Source organism: Mus caroli, unplaced genomic scaffold (assembly GCF_978045245.1).
Source record: "Mus caroli unplaced genomic scaffold, Mus_caroli_1 scaffold_5, whole genome shotgun sequence".
NCBI classification, from domain to species: Eukaryota; Metazoa; Chordata; class Mammalia; order Rodentia; family Muridae; genus Mus; species Mus caroli.
The window spans coordinates 64,648,225-64,671,035 of NW_028227260.1; the positions used below are offsets into that span (position 1 = coordinate 64,648,225).

The following is a 22,811-nucleotide window of genomic DNA, read 5'->3' on the forward strand; positions in this document are numbered from 1 at the left end:
TTCTAGCCTTTGTATAACCCTTTAACATAGGCAGTTCATTTTTTTAAATCTACTTTCATATTGATTTCTGTTCTTAACAAATGTAGTCTACTTGGAAGTCTCTTTAATGACACAAAGATAGTGCAGATAAGACTAGAGGAGAAAGGAAGTGATCAAGTTGGAAGGCTCACATGTTGAGCTAGGACAAACTGTAAGCACCATCATTTTTCATTAGGATCTTCTTCAAAGAGCCTCTCCAGGCCTGTGAGGTTGAAAGTAATGGGTATGCCTGGTGTCTCATAAAATGGTTGTTCCAGAGAAGCGGTGAAGGCCATTTTATTTTGCTTTGCTTTTGAGTCAGGGTCTTACTATGTAGACCAGACTGACCTTGCATTTAACCTTTGCCGCCTGAATGCTGAGATCTCAGGTGAGATGCACATGGTCTTAGTGTGTGGGATAAAAACTTGACTGGGAATAGTGGTTAGGGATAGAGGTTAGCTAAAATTAATAGGGATTTCTGGATGTCATGGTGGCACCTAGTAGTCACCTTCGCAAATGGACTCATCCATCTATCATTTTCTCTTTTTTTATTTTTTATTAGGTATTTTCTTCATTTACATTTCCAGTGCTATCCCAAAAGTCCCCCATACCCTCCCCCCCCACTCACCTACCCACCTACTCCCACTTCTTGGCCCTGGCATTCCCCTGTACTGAGGCATATAAAGTTTGCACTACCAATGGGCCTCTCTTTCCAATGATGGCCAACTAGGCCATCTTCTGATATATATGCAGCTAGAGACACGAGCTCCGGGTAGTACTGGTTAGTTCATGTTGTTGTTCCACCTACAGGGTTGCAGATCCCTTTAGCTCCTTGGGTACTTTCTCTAGCTCCTCCATTGGGGGCCCTGTGATCCATCCAATAGCTGACTGTAAGCATCCACTTCTGTGTTTGCTAGGCCCCAGCATAGCCTCACAAGAGACAGCTATATCAGGGTCCTTTCAGCAAAATCTTGCTAGTGTATGTAATGGTGTTAGCGTTTGGAGGCTAATTATGGGATGGATCCTTGGATATGACAGCCCATAGAAATGTTAGACAGAGAGGCTTCAATTATAACTCAACATAATCAGTCTAGATATCTGGATTCTTTCCAGCTTCTGGCTATTATAAATAAGACTGCTATGAACATAGTGGAGCATGTGTCCTTCTTACCAGTTAGAACATCTTCTGGGTATATGCCCAGGAGAGGTATTGCGGGATCTTCCAGTAGTACTATGTCCAATTTTCTGAGGAACCGCCAGACTGACTTCCAGAGTGGTTGTACAAGCTTGCAATCCCACCAACAATGAAGGAGTGTTCCTCTTTCTCTACATCCTCGCCAGCATCTGTCACCTGAATTTTTGATCTTAGCCATTCTGACTGGTGTGAGATGGAATCTCAGGGTTGTTTTGATTTGCATTTCCCTGATAATTAAGGATGTTGAACATTTTTTCAGGCGCTTCTCTGCCATTAGGTATTCCTCGGGTGAGAATTCTTTGTTCAGTTCTGAGCCCCATTTTTTAATGGGGTTATTTGATTTTGTGGAATCCACCTTCTTGAGTTCTTTATATATATATTGGATATTAGTCCCCTATCTGATTTAGGGTAGGTAAAGATCCTTTCCCAATCTGTTGGTGGCCTTTTTGTCTTATTGACGGTGTCTTTTGCCTTACAGAAGCTTTCTAATTTTATGAGGTCCCATTTGTCTCGATCTTACAACACAAGCCATTGCTGTTCTTTTCAGGAATTTTCCCCCTGTGCCCATATCTTCGAGGCTTTTCCCCACTTTCTCCTCTATAAGTTTCACTGTCTCAGGTTTTATGTGGAGTTCCTTGACCCACTTAGATTTGACCTTAGTACAAGGATTTAGGAATGGATCAATTCCCATTCTTCTACATGTTACCACCAGTTGTTCAATATACCTAATATCTAAGTAAATGGGAAAAAACTACAAGCTTCTTTTCATAAAATCTAGATCTTATTTATGGTCACATTTTTAAAATCTTGATGTGTTTTAAGAGAAATGGTTGTCAAAATTCTATTGAAGTCATATATATAAGTCAAGAAATTAAGGTATCCTCTACCTCTTTCAATTTCAGAAATAATTTAAAATTATCCTAGACTTTACTTTGCATCTTTCCTAATTGGGCAACTTTGAATAATATGGTTGTTAATAGGAAATATGTTCCTTGCATAGTAGGTGTAAGCTATTTAATAAAAACAGAAGTAATGAAGCCAGTCTAGAAAATAGATCCCAGGAAGCATTTTACAAACCCTATAGCTGAAATAACACGTAAAATACAAACTAAGACAAACTGAATGACTGACGCTGTATATTTCAAATGTGCAGGTTGGACAACATTTGAAATTGGAATGAAACAGTAAGAGGATACATTCATGGATAACCAACAAGATAAAGTTATTGCTGCCTCAGCCAATGGAGAAAACAATCTGATTAATGGGGTCAAAGAAAATGGTAAGAAAGTTTAATGATGATATACATTCTCTTTTCTGGTAGTCTTTTCTTATTAATGTGGATTTTGAGTACAGAAACCTGAGACAGGTTGAATCCAAAATGTATCTGAAGTTGATGTAAATCTAAACTTTATTCTACCAGATCTTTAACTGAACTAGAAGAATCTCTGAAAGATCTCAGATAAATTCTCTTGCTCTGTCAGATTCATTTGTTAAAAGAAACTTGTCAAAATTACTAGTAAATTATAAGTATGTTCTGATGTGAGACTTTTATAGTTTCACTATAAACTTCTCTAACTTAACTTTTCAAGTATGGGCATGTGTCTTAAAGCGTAAATCATGAATAGCCCACTGTGCATCTTCCCCTCTGAAAGCTTTGACTTTCCAATTGACCGATCAGTCCAGTTCTTTTCTGACTTCTGATAGGGACTCTATCTACCTTTTCCTGGGCTGAAAAAAATGATTGTTTTTCACATATATGAATGTTTCAGTATGAAATTAGAATTGTTTTTATAATGTTTAAGTGGTAATTCATAAAGCTAAGAAACAGAAGCTTAGTTTATTATATGATGTCCACATATCAGAAACTAATCAAGGGAAAGAGACTTGAGTCTCATCTAAGAGCCTTAACTTTATTCCTGCCTTTTTACCCCTTTTTTCTAGACTCAGAGGACCAGGATGTGGCAATGAAGTCATTCGTAGCTCTAGAAGCTACTACTCCAATCCAGCCTATACCAGTGGTACAAAAAGAGTCCCCAATGTTTCCCAGGGGTCTTCTTCCTCTGCCATCTAAGAAGCCGTGTATGCAGAGCCCTCCATCTCCTTTGGCCCTGATTGAAGCACCCGATCATTCTGCTAATAGTGCTTCTGTGAATGCCATCTCCCTCACATCTGGAGTTGCAAAAGGCCTGAACACATGGTCACTGCCCAATGAGTGTGAGAAAGCTCCATTTGCCATAATGGAACCTGCAGGCATGTCAGCTCTGAACGGAGACTGCCTCATGCAGCCAAGCCGGACTTGCTTAGGTTGCTTCATGGAATCAAAAGAAGCAGTAGATCCTGAACCAGGGATCAGTCTGAAAGTCAGTGATCTAAATCGAGATTATGAAACATGTGCAGTCTCTGACATAGGGATTCAATGCATTAATGCTGGGGAAAACATTAAGTATGGAGAGCAGCTGCTTTCAGACCAGCTGTTAGGCTTCCCCCTGCATAAGTCAAGGGCAGGAGATAGACGAGAATCTGAGAAACCTGACATCGACTTGGAAGATCCAACTCAGAAAAGTTATTATGAGGCATTACTATTAGATAAGTGCAACACGGAAGAAGCTTTGCTGGCAAATTCCAATCAGGATTGGGGTTACTTTGAGACTTTTATTAGTGAGAGTAAGATTGAGCTACTTGACCTCTGTTCCAAGAATGAACTGTCTGTTAACCTTTTCTCTGAAGAAGATGTGGAAAACTATATGTTCGATGATGATGAGTCAACCCTGGGCAGTGATGTCTGCTCCCTCAAAATTCGATATGAGTCCTTTCAGGACAATGTTCGAGACAAGACCACTCTTCTGATGCAGGAAGATGCCCAATTCAATTTTTTCCCCAGTGTCTTTACTACGTGTCCCAAGCGGGACTCTAAGAGTGGAATCCTCAAGCAGAGCAGTGATCTTTCTCAATTCAAGGTCCCTGATGTGAGCATCATCTGGGGAGAAGAAGATAAAAACTTGGACAAGAAGAAAGGCAAAGAGGAAGTACATGAAGACAAAAGCATAGAGACAAAAGATGAAAAAGATAATGGAGAAAAGCCTGCATTAAACAATAAACCATGTAGTGGTCTTGAGGTAGAGCAGTTTAAGAACCTAAAGCCTGACCAACTTACTAATTCCCTGGAGACATCAGGGAATTTCAGTGATGACAGTTCCTTCATTGAGGTCTCATATGATGCCATGGGGGAGATCAAAGACTGTAGCCGCTATATGGCTCGGGACACTAATTCTGGAAGTTCATCCTCCCAGCAGAACTATGGGCTGCGAGCCAAGAGAAAAGTCAGATACAGCGAAGATTATCTATATGATGTTGACTCTCTAGAGGGGGAAAAAGTAAATGAGAGAAAGGAATGGCCTCCAGGTGGTTCCAAAGAAGAAGATGATGATGAATGGTGTCCCAAAAAGAGAAGAAAAGTAACACGTAAAGAGCCCCCTGTTATTATTAAATATATCATTATCAACCGTTTTAAAGGTGAGAAGAACATGTTGGTGAAGCTAAGTAAAGTAGATGCCAGTGAAACAACAGTAAATCTGAGTGAGAATCAGCTCAGTAAGTATGCCAAGTTATCACCTTTGAAAGGATTCTGGCAAAAGAAGAAAAAGCAGAAAAACAGCAACACAGACTCAGTCAAAACACCCTTATGCCAAAAGCAAAGCTTTGAACCAGGTAGCTTTGAGGTGTCATTCCTGCCTCCTGCTCGTAAACGAAAATCTAAGCTTGGCAGCAGACACAGGATTCAAAGGATCCAATCCGTGGAAACTTCAGCAAGTAGTAAGCAGGTTTCATTCTGCAGTGATCAGAAACAAGCTTGTAATCGCAAAGAAGATGGTGTAAAAGGGACACCAAAATCAGCACTTCTTACTGACCCAAGCTGTGCCAATGGATCACATTTACGTGGCCTCATAGTCCCCGACTCAGTGAAAGTCAAAGCTCAAGATACAGAGTTCAAGGGCCCAGAGAGGAAAGTGCTTAACAAAATTAAATTTAAAAGTGAAGCTAGGTTAAAATCCAAAAAAATCAAAGCTGGACAAGAAAACAAACCAGTTGTTCAAATGAGCCCTGTCTCAGAAGACACATCCTCCAAGGCTAATTTAAAAAATGAAGTCACTCCTGGAACCTCAAACAGTTCCCATATGTCTGAATTTCACGAGACAAAAGTTAAGAATTCCACTTTCCTACCCACCACCTGCTCTTCTGAAATGCCTCTATCATCTGCTAATGTTGCCACTAATATACCTGTTATTCCTGGAGGGTATCTGCAAACACTGTTAGATGCTTCTGACTTATCAAATAATACTAGTATCTCATACTTCACCAACCATTCTGCAGAGCAAAATGAAGGCAGCCTCACTCAAACGGAAAAAGAATTTGTACCTCTCCAGTCTGCTCAAGACTGTGTGCTGTCCTCATCTTCTGATTCTCAGCTGCAGCAATCATCTCAGACCTTCAAAATGGAAGCAAGCAACTATGGAAGTTTGTGGCCCGACAAGGATACATCTGGCTCCCAGGAGTTCATGACTGAAGTCTCAAGGGAGATAGCCACAAACCAATCTAGTGAATTTGAGGCTTCCCACGTTGTCTCCATGGAGAATAACCTCACAGCTATAACATACAGTCCTGTATGCCTCAATAGTGATGCCAGTGGTTGCAACAAGGTTCTGTATGCCTCTGTGCAGGACTCACATCTCCCACCTGACGACTTGTATCAATTGTGTCACTTTAATAATGGAGAGATCTGCTTTCCGTTCCAGCAGGGCCCACTCAGTACAGATGATGATGGCCGGCTCTTTAGCTTTGATTCGATGACTTCCCTTACTGTTAGTTCAAGCAATTATTGTTCCTTAAGCTTGAAATCCTGTGAAAAGGATGGTGATGATGAAATCAATGATGACTTTCTGGCCCACTGCAGCCCCAAACTGGTGATCCAGCAGAGCATTGATGAAATAGCACCACTAAAGGAGTCCACTGACCTCCTTGACATCTCCAACTTCACTCCTGACAAGTTCCGACACTCTTCTCTCTTAGAAATGTCTCCCCCAGACACCCCCAGTCTTTCTCCTCAGAGTACCAGATGTGAGAGTATCAAAACACTAGGAACAATGAAAGGATTCCAAGAAGGTGTCCCAGGATCGTTGAGCACCGTGGAAAAAGTCAAGTGGGACTGTAATACCCTTTCACAACAGGCCCAAGCAGATGATGGCTTTACATTAAATAGCCATCAGTTTCAGTTCCATATGTTCAATGATGAGGACTCTGTTGGCCTGCTCCAAAAAAGCCCTTGCCTGTCAACATTTGATGAGTCAGCTGGGCAAATTAATACTACCAGCAAAGTGTCAAAATCAAGAAAGAAAACTTCACCTGGCAAGAGTGGGGCTGTAAGCCAAAGTTCTTCTCAGAAAAATTCCAGGAAAAAATCGCCAAAAGCAAGCAACAAAGGGGTTGAAAAGCCACCTAGCAAAACCTCCCGCCAGGTTCCTAAATCAACAAAGAAAGGGAAATATGTGGCTGCTGTCAATGGAGAGAAAATGCAAATTGGGATTGGCCATAGTGGGGGCCAACCCAATAGTACATCCTCCAATGCAAAGACACTGACTGAATGTATTCAACATGGTGGTCCTGTTGCCTCTATGAAGATACCAAGTCAGAAGGGACTTTCTGGAGATTGGGCTTTGGGAAAGGAAAGCAGGCCAGGATGGAATGACATGAGTGTAGTCACTAATACCAACAACCTTCTGGATGATGACCAACGAGAGTTTCAAGAGCCTTCCTATATCTTATCCAATATTGCCTCTGGTATGGCAGATGTGCAAAGATTCATGATGGCCTCCATGGAGCCCCTTTGGGAACCCATGGAGCACCAAGGGGAGTCCAACACATTCTACTCCCCTGATTCCAATAGCCTAAAATTAAAAACCCTCAAAATACTGGCTGGAACACCACAAGAATCTAAGAAAAAGATTACTAATGGGTCTTCAGGAGCTACTAAGAATCACAGGTCAGTCAAAGCTGTGAGCAAAAGCAACGGGAAAGCGGCAATTGGTGAGCCTGGTCATGCAGATATGCCTGGGTCCAGTGAGGACTCTCGCTCTGCCTTCTTTGATAAAAAGTACAGTAATGTGAACACTTTAGGCAATAATGGACCAACACACAAAAAATTATATCGTCACAAATCCAGCTCCAAGGCCCTGCGAGATGAGAAATATAAGGGAAAGCGCGTGGAACGAGAACAGGCCCACAAGGATGAGGCTGGAACAACTTCTTTTGAAAAACTGAGGTAATACTGCACCAAAATGGCTCAGATGAGATGCGCCCTTGGCTTTCCTACTACCTGCTGAGCCCAGAGTTCCTATTTTTCCCTCTTGAAAGCAGAAGTTTTGCATGAGAGACTCTTTCCCATTTTCCTCTTTTTTCAAATTAAAAAGAAAAGAAAAAAATGCATGGAAATCCCTGTACCTTTAAGCCACCCAAAATATTGGGCAATTTTATTGTGGCTTAGCTAGGGATAAGTTCTAACAAAGGCTACATTTTTCTTCTATTCAGCGTTAATTTTTGCTTATTAAGAAAATAGAACTAAAACATGCTCTTGAATGATTTTTGGAATGGAAGGGCTTTGCAATAAAGACAGATTCTGGACAACATATTCAAAAAGTCATGTAGACAAAAAGCCAAGATCATTTAAACAAAAGAGCATTAGTTGTCAGCACATGACAATTAGGAGTGCTTTCTCTACCTTTCTGCATCATACAGCATCTCGTATGGTGTTACTATATTTACAGGGTATGATCCCTTCGTGGGACATACACTAAAACTTACTAAGATGGCATAAATTCTTTGATTTTTCTGCAGGGATTCCAAGTACAATCTCCTAAAAGCAGAAACAGCATTTGGGGTTTTACCTGTGTTTGAAGAAGAGACTCACATTTTCCAGAAAGACATTTGATGTTTGTGTTTTCTTTCTTTCAAAATAAGCTTTGTGGTATGTATGTTGACCTGTAAGTGCTTAAAAGAAAAGAATTTTAAATCGTGGGAATAAGTCTTTGAAATCAAACTTTAATCTGATGTTCTGTGTAAAAGACTTTAAAAGTCATACAGTTGCACGAGTAGTTTATGCACTGTTTGCCCACAAGGAAAAAAATGGAAAACTTTGTGCCAAACTACAAATAAGTAACTGTACTGTATATAGTTTTACTTCTATATCAACATTTGGATGTGAGTATTTGGGGGACTTGTCCCTGTTAATTTACTAGAAACATTCCAGTGATTCTTGCTATTAACCACCCCCACTTTTGTGGATAGCACCTATAGATCACAGTGAAAAATATGTTGTGTTATACAGTTTACCAAAACAAAGGATAATGTTTGAATTGTGCCAAATTTTCTTACTTCATCTCACAGATTCACCCCACAGTTTAAAACTCATTCATGATTATTAAATATATATATATATACACATCCATCCATACATTCTTTTAATGTTTTAAACTCTACTATCCTGTGTGGAAATATGAACAGTTAAACAAGGCACAATAAAGATGTGTTTGTTCCATCATCTAAGGATTAAAATGTTGGAAAAGCTTAGGTCACAACAGCTAAGTCCATCAGGGACAGAGTATACACATTTACAGAACCTTGCACAAGGAAATCAAACAGCTGCTTTGAAAGTTGGTTTTCCAAAGCAAAATCTGTAGCAGAAAAGAATTTAAAGTGCAAAGTTATATTGCTGATACTTTATATCTCAGTTTTATATATTTTATAATAGTCTGGGATAAATTATAAAATAGCTATAAAATTGACACTAATAATAAATAAAATACATAGATTGCTTTTATTTAAGTAGTTTCCTAAATGTTTTATTCCAGTTATGTCAAAAGTGCACTCACAACATGGCTTTAGTGTTCTTTAAATGTTGATCTTGCAATGCCAATGTCATTTTTAAAAATGGCATCTCAGATTGACAGAATTTTTCTTCCTATGATTAAATACATATACCACCAGGTAAAGCTGAACAATATGTGGATATAACTAATTTAGGCCATCTACATATAGTCTGAGGATGACTACTCTTTTGATATCACACACTAAACATAAATCTCAAATTTTAATTATTTTTTAAATTCATATTTTTGGTTCAACCCTCCCTTTCACTACTTAAAAACTTCACGGTTCCCACATTCCTCACTACTAGCCTTTTCTTCCCCTTTCTTCACCACTTGACTTATACCATTTGATCTCTTTTCCTTGCACAGTTAAGGCCTATGTGCCTAATGACTGATGCATTGTGGCACAGATGAGATAATGGATGTGAAAGCGCTTTGTAGATCATAAAGTGCTATACCAATATAGGGGACTAATATTATTAATGTTGTTGGTTGTTGTTGTTGTTACTATTCTTACTAATATTGTTACTAACCTATTAACTTGTGAATATAGAGGCTGGGGTGGGAGGGAGGAGGATAAGGGGGTGGGAGAAGGGGACTTAATAAAACAGGGAAGATGTTTCAAAAGACATTTTTGAATAAAATATGAGCAACCTACCTAGTCATTGACACCTAAATATATTCACAAACAGAGAAGCAATGTTTTCAAGTAGTCAGAGAGAAATGGAAGGGAGCCTATCATGTATATAAACATACACATTTCCCAGCCCATGATTCCTTTCACCAGCTTACTCTACTACTTACAGCTAGGTAGGAAAATGAACAAGCCCATGATCTAGATTGTGTGTGTTCTCAGCATCAGTCTCTTTTGTCTGTGGGGATGAGTGGGTGAGGAGAAATCTGTGAGGAGAGTTCAGGCACATTCCTAGGCTTTGACACTGTGTTCAATGAGCCCTGGAAAATGATTTAGTGGAAAGGCACCAACTGAAACAAGTCTCTTGCCCTACAATGACCATCCAAAAGAGAAAATAATCAAACTAGAACACTTTCTTTTGTTTCTTGATACTCTAATAGCTAGCTGTTTGTATTAAATGTGATGGCTACTTCCTAGGAACTGGTCTTTGTTCAGTTTTGGTTTTTGTCTTGTTTTGCAGCTGAATTTTTGCTTAGAATCACCACCTCAGCCTGTATTGTGATCCCCAAGACTCCAGACCTCAAACTCATCTTGCTTGGTTTTAGGAATGGAGTGCTTTCTATGTAACCAAAAAGTGGAAATTAAAGAAGAAATAAAGAAAATGTTCTATGAGTATAATGTGTTTTTATAAAAGTAAATATGGGAGCAGTTGTCCCAGATTTTTTTAAAGCATCATGATGTTCAGCTTTGGAGAATGGGGTAAGACTGGGGTAGGATAGCTTGAAACTGTTTCTAACAGTTTCATTGTCAGAACTTGATCATCAGTCCTTTGGAGTGGATACTCTTTCAGTTGCTCCTATGGAGCCCACTAGGGGCCAATTTTAGGGCATGGTTCATATCTTTCTCCAAAGAGAACTGCCATTTTGAAGCACCTTTTTATCGGCCTGCCATGCATTGTATGTTCTTAACATATAAACTAGTGACTTGTAACCAGTCATTTTGTATTGAAACATAACAAGAAAGTGAATTTGAGGAGTGTGCAATAGACCAAGGCAGAGATGCTTATTGTACACTATGCTCTACATTGTTGAGCACTTTGCATTCTGTTGGTCCTGCCTCTGCTCTCAGAATTATTTTCCTTTCTGTCACAACATAGTAGGCCAAACTTACTGGGAGATCTCTTATTCAACCAGCTGCCTTAGTGGAGTGAGGACCAATGTATGAAAATAGTGTTTTGCCCTATCACTGATTTCTTCAACTCAAAAACCTTGGATTTTCCTTGATCTGAAATTTCTGACTACTCCCTTCTAACCTCTCCTTTCTGAGAAGCTGCATCCTATTAATGCCTCCTCTTTGGAGTCTCATTTAATCTTTACTTTCCTGGAAATTATATCCTCCCTTGTTCTTCTTTCTTGACTTTTATCAGTCTTAGAATTTTTCTTCTTGTGTAGTATTCTATTCAATATCCCAGACTGTCAAAGTCTAAGAACTACAGCTAGAGGTTTTCTTTTGGAAGTTTAGAAAACTACCTTTCCTGTCTTATTCACTCAAAATACAAATGCACGAGCACATGCACACATACCATTGAGAAAAGACTGAAACTGCTTTCTCTTGAAGGTGTGTGATAACAGGTCCAATCTCTTATTGTGGTCAGGTGCTGTACTACATGGAGCAGAGTGCAGATACAATGGCCCCAGCTAAGGGTCTTCAAGACATTGAGGGTTGTGTTGGGACTACAGTAAATAGCTTGAACCTGTGGCCATCCTCTATGCCTCTCCAGTGTCTCAGATCTCAGCTGCTTCACATATGCTGCTCCCTCACAGCTTTCCCTACTGACTTCTTGCTGCTCTGTGCAATTATATGTTAAGGCCTTATCTTTTCCTATATCTTTTCAAACTTTCTGCACTACTTCATTCATCACTTCTTTAGCCATCTCTCTGAAGTCCTTGGTGCTAGGTGGGCTTTTGTGACAAAAATTTTCACCTTCTCTGACTCTTTTCTTTGCTGGGAAGAATCGTTGGGGGGTAGGGAACACAAAGGAGGGTATGTGTGTGTAAGAGAGAAGCATAAAGGATGCTTCAAATGCTGTAATCAACTCCCATCCTGTGTTATTTCACGTGAGGTCTTGCAGTTCTAGTGAATTTCCATTTTAGTGGGTTTGAAATAGTGTTTACTGCGTAAAGGAGAAAAGCATATCCAAGGACCTCTTTGCCTTGCTCTTACCAAACTGAACTAGTGTTTTGGAGATCTACAATTTATAGATGCACTCAGAACAGTTCTGAGAAATGAGGAGAGTTAGAGTTGAATTTCTATGCTGAAGAGGTAAATGGAACACTAGCTAGTCCTAGCTGTTGCTAGAACTAGAAATGTTTGTTTTCTCCTGTTTGACTGAAAGGTTGTCAAATTTAAAGAGTTTTCATTTTCATTTAGGGTTTTTAATGCTGCCAGTCATAACAGAAATATCTCCTTTTGTAAAATAAAACTAATGCAAGTTTTGTTTTTTAATCATAAAATTCTCTAAGCCAGTATTATGTTTAGAAGGCTTAGTACCAAAATCAAACATTTTCATGACAAACAGAGATCTTGTCAACATAATGTAGGCCAGGGATTTTATAGAGATTTCTCAAAGACCCAAGTTAAGGACAGAAATTAGTTGAGATGTTTAGTTTGGGAAACACTACCATCAGATTAAGAGTCCTCAGCCAGCATGGAGTTATTTTGGTGACTATGCAGGCTACCCTTTAAGACACAGTTTTCACTCAACATTAAACAGTAGCTACAGTCATGATGCAGAGATCCCATTGCAGCTATATGATACTTGAGGTGTACTCTTGGTTTGAGAATCATAGGTAAATGATAAAACACTGGGGAAAGACACTATAAGAGAGTGGCTTAGTAGAAAGTTTTAAGGAATGAATGAGGCTTTTAAAAATCAGTGTTTTGGTAAATCAATACTAAATACACTAAAGAAACACTCACCCGTACAATATGAAAAGGATGTCTGTGTATCCAACAAGCTCAGGGTTCTCTGGGCCCACTGAAAATGAAGAAAGGTAACCAGGCATGGAGGCTCATGCCAGGAACCCTAGGCAGGATTGTTGGGAGTTCCAGACCAGTCTGGTCTATAGTGTGAGACCCAGTCTGAAAAATAAAAAAATAAAAGAAAGAAGGAGGATGAGGAAGGAAGGGAGAAATGAATGAATGAACAAATGAAAGAATCAAGGAAGGAAGGGAGGGAGGGAGGGAGGAAGGAGATACTGAAATCATTCTGCCTCTTTGAGAGATGCCTAGTTTTACAGCACAAAAGAAAAAGGCTTGAATGAAAACTAAAAGGGGCCTTTTTGTTTTTCACTCCCAGGGAGGTGGAGAGCTTCAGAGTCTCCACTGGGATAGCTGTAGCACTGACTGGAGTTTGCTGCCTACAGAGTTTTGAATGTACTTCCTAGACTTTAGTTTCCATAGAACTGAATGCACCTCTTCAGTAAGTGAAATGCTTTATGGTGCTAAAGAAAATGATTATCCCCATTTTTCTTCTTCGCCAAGCCCCTTAAGCATTTAAGAAAATTTAAAGTAAAAGCATTTAGAGACCCTTTTTATGAATGTAACCTGTTTCTGTTTGACACATGACACTGCAACTTTAAAGTTAGGAAATTATTTGCCTTTTTCTTTTAGAATTAAGCTTTATAAATAATCTGTAGAGTCAATTGAAGTATAAAGCTTAAGGATCACTCTTAAGACGCCTACAAAATCTTGTATATTTTTAAGTGTGCCAATTTGTAACATATTTTGTAAGTGTATATTTTTCTTAGAAAAGTGCTGTGAAGTGTCTGTATGTGAGAGTTTTCCTTTTTTCTGCACCACTATGTGCTAATAAAAGGATATTTACTTCAAAGTTTCTGGTTTTAGAAACCACAATACAAAGAAAAAACACTTTTGTTGGGAATTTTGTAACAAAAAATATGTTGTGAAAGAGTGTAGTGATCTTGTGAAAAGAAAATGAACATTTGTGAGCTTCTTGCTGTTTTATAGAATTTCTTGTAAATTATTCTTGTAACACCTCTGGTTTTGTTGTTCTTGTTGAAAAAAGTTTTAAATATTTGTGACTGAATGTATGGTGAAACTGTCATAATGTTACCTAGCTGAGTTTTGTTATTGTTTATGGAATAAATAAAAGAAAAGTTTAAAATACTGCTTTAGAATCATATGTAACAGAATTAAAAACATTTCTAATTGAATTTATATCTTAAACAGTTTGTCGATGTCTAGAGCAGTGTTTCTCAAACTGTCTCTAGTGAGAGCAGTTTTTCTTACAATCCATCTCAGAATGTTATAAAAAATTTGAATTTCTGAAAATGTAAATTGAAAAATAGGCAAAATAAAAGTCCAGGTGTATTTGTATTTAGATCAAGGTTTAAAGTTACCTTTCAAAACAGCATAGAGGAAAAGAAATGAATTACCAGAAGTCGGTATCCTGTTGAAGAACAAATGCACAAATCAGTGTCAAGTCGCCATAGATCTGAAACACACTAACACTTTGAGTAATACCAACATCATTACCATCATTTGGGAACTTGTTAGGAATGCTGAATGCCAGGATCTGTGCCAATTCTGAATCAGAATATGGATTTCAACAAGATCCCTAAGTGATTTGTATACATGGAAACATTTGAGAAACACTGGGCTAGAATTTTGTGTGCCCCTCAAATTTGGGAATTATTCTCTAGTTTATTCCTTCTTCAAGTAATGTGAAAATGAATAATATTCTTCATTTGTGGTACAGATGGAGTCTGCAAAGAAACATTCCTCTCAAAGTGTAAAAGCTGTTTGTTGAAAGTAATAAATTCTGATTTGCCTGGTACCTAAGAATGTCAGATTTTCCATAATTCCCTACAGTTTCCACATTATCCTATTTACTGTTCAGCCATGGTCCCTAATTGTTTTAATCAGGACTTCCCAGCTTCTGTCCCACTACAGTATTCCCAATATGTTGATGCTTGCTGTGTCTAAAAAAAAAAAAAATTAGGCTTTTATGTCCTCAGACATTTGAACTGGTCATCAGAGCCTAGAGCTCTGGCTAACCACAAGTCATTGTGGCACACAAAAGCCAATAGCCACTTCCTTTGCTTTGAATATCATTATTCAAAGAAGCTGAAAAATGTTTATGAATGAATGCCCCTCCTCTCACCTGAACAGATCCATCTTCATCACTCCGACTACACTGATTTTTCACAAATGTCTCCCAAGTTCCTGCATATACATTTCTAGTTATAGACCAGCTATCTCCTTGAACATTCTGCAACATCCTCAGACCGAATTATTCAAGATTATTTTATAATCTTTTTACCATCTGAGTGTGCCTTATCGCAGCGAATTAGTCTTGCCATCCACCTAGTAACCCATGTCAGCAACTCTTCACCTCTGATCTAATGCCCACCTGGTTACTTTAAATACTTGTACCTTTCTAAGTCCATTGTCACTACTTCAGTTAAGCTTTAAATGGTATTTTACCTGTGCTATTTCATTGTTGTCTTAATTTAGTGAGTTTCAGCTGGATTTTATATCTAGAAATTTTGTAAAATTGCAGAAAATTTAACTTGCTAAGTAAAAATATTGTAGAATTAAACTCTTCACTATTAGTTCAGAGATTAGTTTAGCATCAAAAGATGATGAGGCAGTCTCTATTTCAAATACATTATATTGTTTTTTTTTTCTCTTCAACATGTGTCATGAGAGACTGAAACCAAGGTTCCAGAAGTTTCAGTCCATAGTCACTTGCTCCTATTGTTGGTGCGGTTTGTTTTGGCTTCTTTTGTTGTTGTTTTGTTCTTTTTTTTTTTTTTCAGAACATCTTTATGGAGAGGGTATGGCAGAACAATGTTACTCATCACATAGCAGCCAAGAAACAGATGCAGAATCACCTGAAGATAACATTTATCCTTCTTGGGTACACACTCCTGATAACCTACTTCCTCCAAATAAGCTCTACCTCCTAGTTTCTACAACCTCCCAATACTATCATGGGGAGAATTCACCAATGGATGCATCCACCGATGAAATATGACCCGGTGACTTCTCAAAAGCCCATTAGATAACAAACAAGTCTTTAATACATGAGCCTTTGGATAATTCAGATTAGTCCATAGCAGGTTATTATGGCACTGTTTCTAATAGTTTTACATTTGAAAATAATTGAGAGTGTAGTTATTAAACTTTTCAGGCTACAATCACCTTGATATCTAATTATGTCCGTGAGTTTTATCCACAAATTTTAATGCACTCAGAATTTGATAGAATGTCAGAAGTTTTGCAGATTTGTAATTACTATACTGAGTGAGCATGAATCCTATAAAGCATTTTCCTCATTTATAATAAGTCCTTTTAATCTGCTTTCTACAATGATACAAGACAGTAACTATCATTATTATTGCCTACTATGTGATAGCAATTCAAGTAACAATTTCTCAAAACCATGCAAAGGTATTTTCTCTATCTTACATATAAGAAAATTAAGACAGAGAATTACAGTTCACTTCCTCAAGATGACATAATCTTCAAAGGACCCCATGAAAGTTTGTTGTGTCTGTCCCTTTATGAGCCCAGGTTTCTAAATCAAGATACTTATTTATAGCAAAAACCATACTGACCATTCTAACAAAAACCATACTGACTACGTACAACACATTACAAATATGATAAATATTAATTCTGACATTCATTATATGAAATAAATAGCTGGCTTTGTGGTGAATGTTGTGTTAAATTTTATGAAAACAAGTAATTTAAGTGTAAAGTGCCTATTTTTCTCTAGTAGTCCACAAATGAAATAGACAGGTTCAGTTTAATAGTTTAAATGGAGAAATACCCAATGGTCAATTTGTTTATGGGTGTTATTTCAGTTGTTGGCAGTTCTATTTTATTATTTTATGTGTTTGAGTGTTCTGCTCAAATGTATGGTTGTGTACCTGGTTCCCATGGAGATCAGAGATGGTCCCCTGGAACTGGAGATATGAATGCTTATGTGTCAAAATTCAGGAGCTAATGCCAAGATGTTGCAAGGTAAAAATTTTATTTTTTATGGTCAGCCCAAACTTACAGAAAGCTGCCCAGACTAAGAGCAGGAGGGCCTTTTTATAATGAGCAAGCAAGTGATTACAAAAAGTGGAGTTTGCATTTTTTATGATCATGGGGAAAATACATGATCAGATGGTTCCAGTAACATGCAATGCAACAATGGAATCAATTTGTGACACGTGAATCACAAGATTATTGAGGAAGAATATGTCAAAAAAATAAAGTTGATTTTTAACTGAGAACATGATCTAAGAGGAGAAAAACACCATTAGGAACAATATAGGAATAAATCAGAGTCAGAAAAAGGCATTAGGAACCCTGGAATTGGAGTTGTGGGTGATTATAGGCCACCATATGAACAAAAGTAGGAACAAAACTGAGCTTCTTTGGAAGAGCAGCCAGGGCTCTTAAATATGAAGCCATCCAGCCCCATTTTTACAGTTTTTCTTTTGAGAATTACATACACGTGTACTACATCTACATCATTCCTGCCCTTCCTTTTCCCTTCCAACTCTTCCCATATTCACCATCCCAAATTTATGATCTTTTCTTTAATTATTATTACTAATGTATATAAATATACATATATATGTATTCATGCATACATATGTATATGACCTACTGACTCTAGTGGGCATTTGCCCCTGAATTATCTCCCTCTCAGCAGCCATTGACCACCTGTGGCTCTTCATCTAGGTCTGGGATCATGTCAACTTTCCCTGTTCTCATTGACATGCCAACTGGTATTGTCATTATGCTAGACTTGTTCAGGAAACCACGTTGTTGAGAGTTCATGGGTGTACTTTCCCCTGTCATATCTATGGGTCATGATCTATTAATGGGTGTCCTGGGACTCTGTCTCTTAACAATCTTTTTGTCCCCTCTTACCTGATTTGCATTGAGCTTTAATGGTAGGGATTGCATTACAGATGTATCAATTGTGGCTGGGCATCCTGCAGTCACTGTATTTTTTTTTTTTTTTAACCATTTGTGGCTCTCTGTAATAGTTTCAATCTGATGCAAAAGAAGCTTTTTTGATAAGGTAGTAGAGCTATACCCATCTGCAGATATAAAGATAATTATTTAGAAAGTAGAAATCATAGCAGTTTAGGAAACTGATGGTAGTAAGGTCTATGACCAGACCTTAGTTGGCTAGGTTTTTAGCATCAGACAATTCCCTTCTGTTGAGCAGGTCCAATTAGATAGATATTTGTCCCCCCCCCAATAAAAGTGATACTATTGCATTATTGCAGATATCTTAACCAGTTTATCAATTGTTGTGGCTCATGGGCTTTCCAGCTAGGTTAGACTGCTGATGGTTCCCCTCCTTTTTGGCAGCCTGCACTATACCCTCCTATACTATGAGAGCCATTCTTTAGGTAAAAAGCTTCTAAGCCACTTCCAGCTCTGTTCCTCCAACCCCTGTGTCCAAAGGGTATCTTCAATAATATGCACTTACCTTTAGTCTCTGGGAAGAAACCAAAGGCAACAGCAATAGCCTATATTGTTAGCAGGGTCTTGGACTCCCCAACCAATAATGTGAGAGGAAGATTTCCATGCCTATTACTGGGATTTTTTTATTAGGTATTTTCTTCATTTACATTTCCAATGCTATCCCAAAAGTCCCCCATACCCTCCCCCCCCCACTCCCCTACCCACCCATTCCCACTTTTTGGCCCTGGCGTTCCCCTGTACTGAGGCATATAAAGTTTGCATGTCCAATGGGCCTCTCTTTCCAGTGATGGCCGACTAGGCCATCTTCTGATACATATGCAGCTAGAATCAAGAGCTCTGGGGTACTGGTTAATTCATATTGTTGTTCTACCTATAGGATTGCAGATCCCTTTAGCTCCTTGGGTACTTTCTCTAGATCCTCCATTGGGGGCCCTGTGATCCATCCAATAGCTGACTGTGAGCATCCACTTCTATGTTTGCTAGGCCCCGGCATTCACTGGGATTTTTATAAAAAATAATTTATAGCTTTGAAGGAAACATTATTATCCTCAAGTGATATAGTTATTCAAACTGTATATGTGTGTTATTATTTAATTTTGATAAAACTAGGTAATGTGATTCCCTTTATCTTTTTAAACATCCTTAGTGCTATGGGTTCCGCCCCCTATAGTTCCTTCCCTCCCTTCTCACCCATTAAAGACCCCCTACTTTCCTCTTCATATCACTTTACCCTTCTATCCTCCTCTCTAATGTTTCTCTCCCTTGGTCACTTTTTACATTCCTGGCTTCTGTGGTTACTCCAGGTTATATACTCACATCTATGGATTTTGAAACAGGACCACAAAAAAGACCATGCAATGTTTGACTTTCTGAGTATGCATTACTTCCCTAAGTAGAATATGTTCTATTTCCATCCATTTACCTGAAGAGTTGATGATTTCATATCTCTCTTTACAATTGAGTAAAATTCCATTGTGTATGTGTACCACATTTTCATTATCCATTCATTGGTTGAAGGACATTTAGTTTGTTTTCATTTCCTAGCTTTTGTGAATAGGGCAGTAATGAACATGGCTGAGTAAGTATCTGTGGAGTAGGATGTAGTAAAGCTAGGCCATAGATTAATATTTAGATTGGTTTAGTTTAGTGTCACATAATTTATTTCTCTTATGATCCCCTAGTCACAAGAAATCGTAAACCAACATCTCAGACTCACTAAACTACAAATATTTCTTTGAAATCAAGGGTTATGCATTCTTTGCTCATTTTTACTTCTTCCTTAATAACAATCAAAATTACTTTTAGCTTTTTGAGACTTATCCACACTCATTTGAGAGTTCCTTTTCCCCTACATTTTCACTGACATTCATTTTTATTTTTATATGTTCAACCATGTACATGCTTTTCTGGATGTGCACTGTATATGCCCAGGTACCTGAGGAGACAATAAGGTGTTGGATTCTCTGAAACTGGAGTTACAGGCAGCTGTGAGTTGCTCAGTGTGAGTTCTTATAGTTAACCAGGTCCTTCACTGAACCATATCTCCATCTCTAGGTTTTGTTTTGTGATGTGCTTCCTTATGTAGCCTGAAGTACTAAATTGGAACTCCTTCTGCCTTGGTCTCTAAAGTACTGAGATTATAGGTATGCACCATAGCACCCATCTGCCAGTAGCACGTTAAAATAACAATCACATATAAAGTGAAATTGCTACTGTCCATCAGAACCTGGAATGGAAAAATCACTATCCACTGTAATAGCAGAATCAATGTCACTAAATGTCACTCCCAAATATCGTGTCTTCTATTCGTCTTCTCATTTTGGAATCGGGTGTCAGAGCATGCTAGTGGTATTTAGGATTAATTACTTTAATCACTGTGTTCCAAAATCTCTGCCCTAAAACCAAAGTATAGTGCTAGCAGTGCAACCCAGTGACTGAGCACACAACCCTGGATTTGAGCCCAGCACACACACATACAGAGAGAGAGAGAGAATGGGGGAGCAGGATTGGGTTGTCTAACTACACAACTTAGTGTTCTAGGTTAACAGTTCTATCCCTCTCAGGCTTGTCATGAAGATTGAACAACACACTTGTGAAGTTTTCATAGCAATAAACAGTCAATTTTTACTTAACAACTACTGTTGTTTATTAGATACAAGCACACATCTACATAGTTCTTTTGGTGTTTTTCCCCTTTTCTAGGTTTTTCAAGACAAGGTATCATGGTGTAACAGCCCTGGCTGTCCTGGAACTGACTATGTAGACCATACTGGCCTTGGACTCACAGAGATCTACCTATGTCTGCCTCCCAAGCATTAAGGTTCTTATTTTGATTTTGGAGGTCACTTCAGATGTTGCAAATATATCTTTTTTTATTTGGCTTCCAACTAAGAAAGTTAGTAAACTACCTCAAAAAGACTTAGATCTTCATTTGGAGAAAGATGCAGTTTTGAAGATAAAATTAGAAAAGCTATTGTATGAAACATTATTGTTAGAACTAATTTAATGTTGGTGGCAGGGTGAGATAAAGCTGCAAATTATTAATCATGAAACCTGGACTCTACTCCTGGCTTTGCTACTAAATTAAATTTAAACACATCAAAATCATTTTCCTGCATGTTTCAATTTTCCCATCTGGAAATAAGATTGGACTATATGGCTTAGCATTAAAGGCATGCTGACACCATTGCATACACTAGCAAGATTTTGCTGAAAGGACCCAGATATAGCTGTCTCTTGTGAGACTATGCCGGGGCCTAGCAAACACAGAAGTAGATGATCACAGTCAGCTATTGAATGTATCACAGGGCCCCCAATGGAGGAGCTAGAGAAAGTACCCAAGGAACTAAAGGGGTCTGCAACCCTATAGGTGGAACAACATTATGAACTAACCAGTACCCCGGAGCTCTTGACTCTAGCTGCATATGTATCAGAAGATGGCCTAGCCGGCCATCAGTGGAAAGAGAGGCCCATTGGACTTGCAAACTTTATATGCCCCAGTACAGGGGAACGCCAGGGCCAAAAAGGGGGAGTGGGTGGGTAGGGGAGTGGGGGGGGTGGGTATGGGGGACTTTTGGGATAGCATTGGAAATGTAAATGAGGAAAATACCTAATTTTAAAAAATGGAAAAAAAAAAGCCCTGCCTCTGGAAGCATTGCAGATTTGATTGCTGTGTCACATGTGTGTCAGTAGGTGGCAGAGAGGAGAGAGGCTATGTCTATGCTCAGTGTTCTAACCGATGGGCACCTGAATGGTTAGTAGCCTACCATTTCCTGGGGGGGAAAGTGAGCCTGAGAAGACCACCTGTGGGTTAAAAATGGTGTCCCACATCTGCTTAGGCTTGGGCCGCTGGGCGAGGCAGGACATGGGAAGTTTGACTATACATACCCCACGCAGCCACTGGGTGGGCGTTGGGCTGTGAGAAGCCCCAGGACCCTGCTCTGGAGGTGGGGAAGCACAGTCTGAGGTCCCTGCAGAACTGCCGGAATTGGCTCAGGTCCCCGGGCCTGTACAGAGGCCAGGGAGGACAGGTTCTCAGGCTCTTGGGCACTGCAGACACTGCTGAATGCTGTAGAAGAGCTGAGAACAGAGTGGGGGCCTGCAGGCAGGCTCTGGCCCGGGGCCAAAAGGAAAAGGGCAGGGAGGAGAGAGCTCCAGCTGGGTCCTGTTGTGGAGGAGAGTCTTGCTCAGGTGGGCAGCTTAGCTGGCAGCCCTGTCCGGGAGCACAGGGAGGCCTCCCATGGGAGATTAGACACACGGCTAATTAGAAGACCTGCTCCATTACTCCAGCATGATGGATCCCGGTGAGAAGAGGCAGTCCATGGTTTTAAGGTGTTTATTGTAGAAAGGCAGAGAGAGGGAGAGAGTAGAGAAGTAGAGGCCAGCCATGTCCACGTGGAGAGGGGGGAAGGGAAGGCGAAAAGAGGGGGAGCAAGGGAGTGAGAGGCAAGAGTAAGAGAGAAGCAAGCAGGAAGCAGGAGAAAGAGTAAGAGAGTAAGAGGGAGGAGGGGGCAAACAGCCCCTTATATTGAGGGCCGGCCTACCTGGCTATTGCCAGGTAACTGTGGGGAGGAGCATACCTGACTATTAGCAGGTAACCGTGGGGGTGGAGTCCAGATAGTCTACGTGACTAATAGCCACACATCTCTCTGTGGGGGGTTGTGAGAGGCTATAGCTGGACAGGAGCCAGTGGACCAGGGGGCATGGCTGAACACCTGCCGTCCCTTGCAGGCAGAAGTCACCTACTGGGTCAATGGGATTCGAAGCCTGTACTTGACCAGGGATCAGACTGCCTGTGCACAGCTCATTGCCCCACAATCACCACTCGGTTGCCAGGTAGGCCTGTATACGTTCCCAGAATGATAGGCAAGCCTGACATTAGAAGAATCCCAACTGGGAACACAGGACCTGGGCAAGAATAAGCCTGAAACAGATGGTCACTCAGATGGACCTGTAGAGGACCGATCCTGAAATGACCACCAGACTAGTACACTGGGGTCCAGGGAGCTAGCTGGAGATG

The 22,811-nt window shown here is 39.5% G+C and overlaps 1 protein-coding gene and 1 non-coding gene across 4 annotated transcripts in view; both read left to right on the top strand.

Annotated features, from left to right (window-relative positions):
• Positions 1–14,615, top strand: part of Nexmif (neurite extension and migration factor) — a 111,625-nt gene extending 97,010 nt beyond the window's left edge. For 2 of the 3 annotated variants that reach the window (XM_085838068.1, XM_029473417.2), the window contains 3 exons: positions 2,367–2,492; positions 3,155–7,529; positions 8,102–9,682. In XM_085838068.1, the coding sequence (XP_085694194.1) occupies positions 2,414–2,492; positions 3,155–7,529; positions 8,102–8,195 (4,548 nt within the window). In that variant the 5' untranslated portion in view covers positions 2,367–2,413 and the 3' untranslated portion in view covers positions 8,196–9,682. Of the gene's footprint in view, positions 1–2,366; positions 2,493–3,154; positions 7,530–8,101; positions 9,683–10,286 lie in introns of those variants that run through there. The other variant, XM_021153470.3, reaches the window with a different exon arrangement.
• A 6,815-nt stretch (positions 14,616–21,430) lies between these two features.
• LOC115030182 (small nucleolar RNA SNORA17) lies at positions 21,431–21,562 on the top strand. Its single transcript, XR_003835802.1, has one exon. It is a non-coding gene; the product is annotated as a small nucleolar RNA SNORA17 (small nucleolar RNA).
• The last annotated feature ends 1,249 nt before the right edge of the window (positions 21,563–22,811 follow it).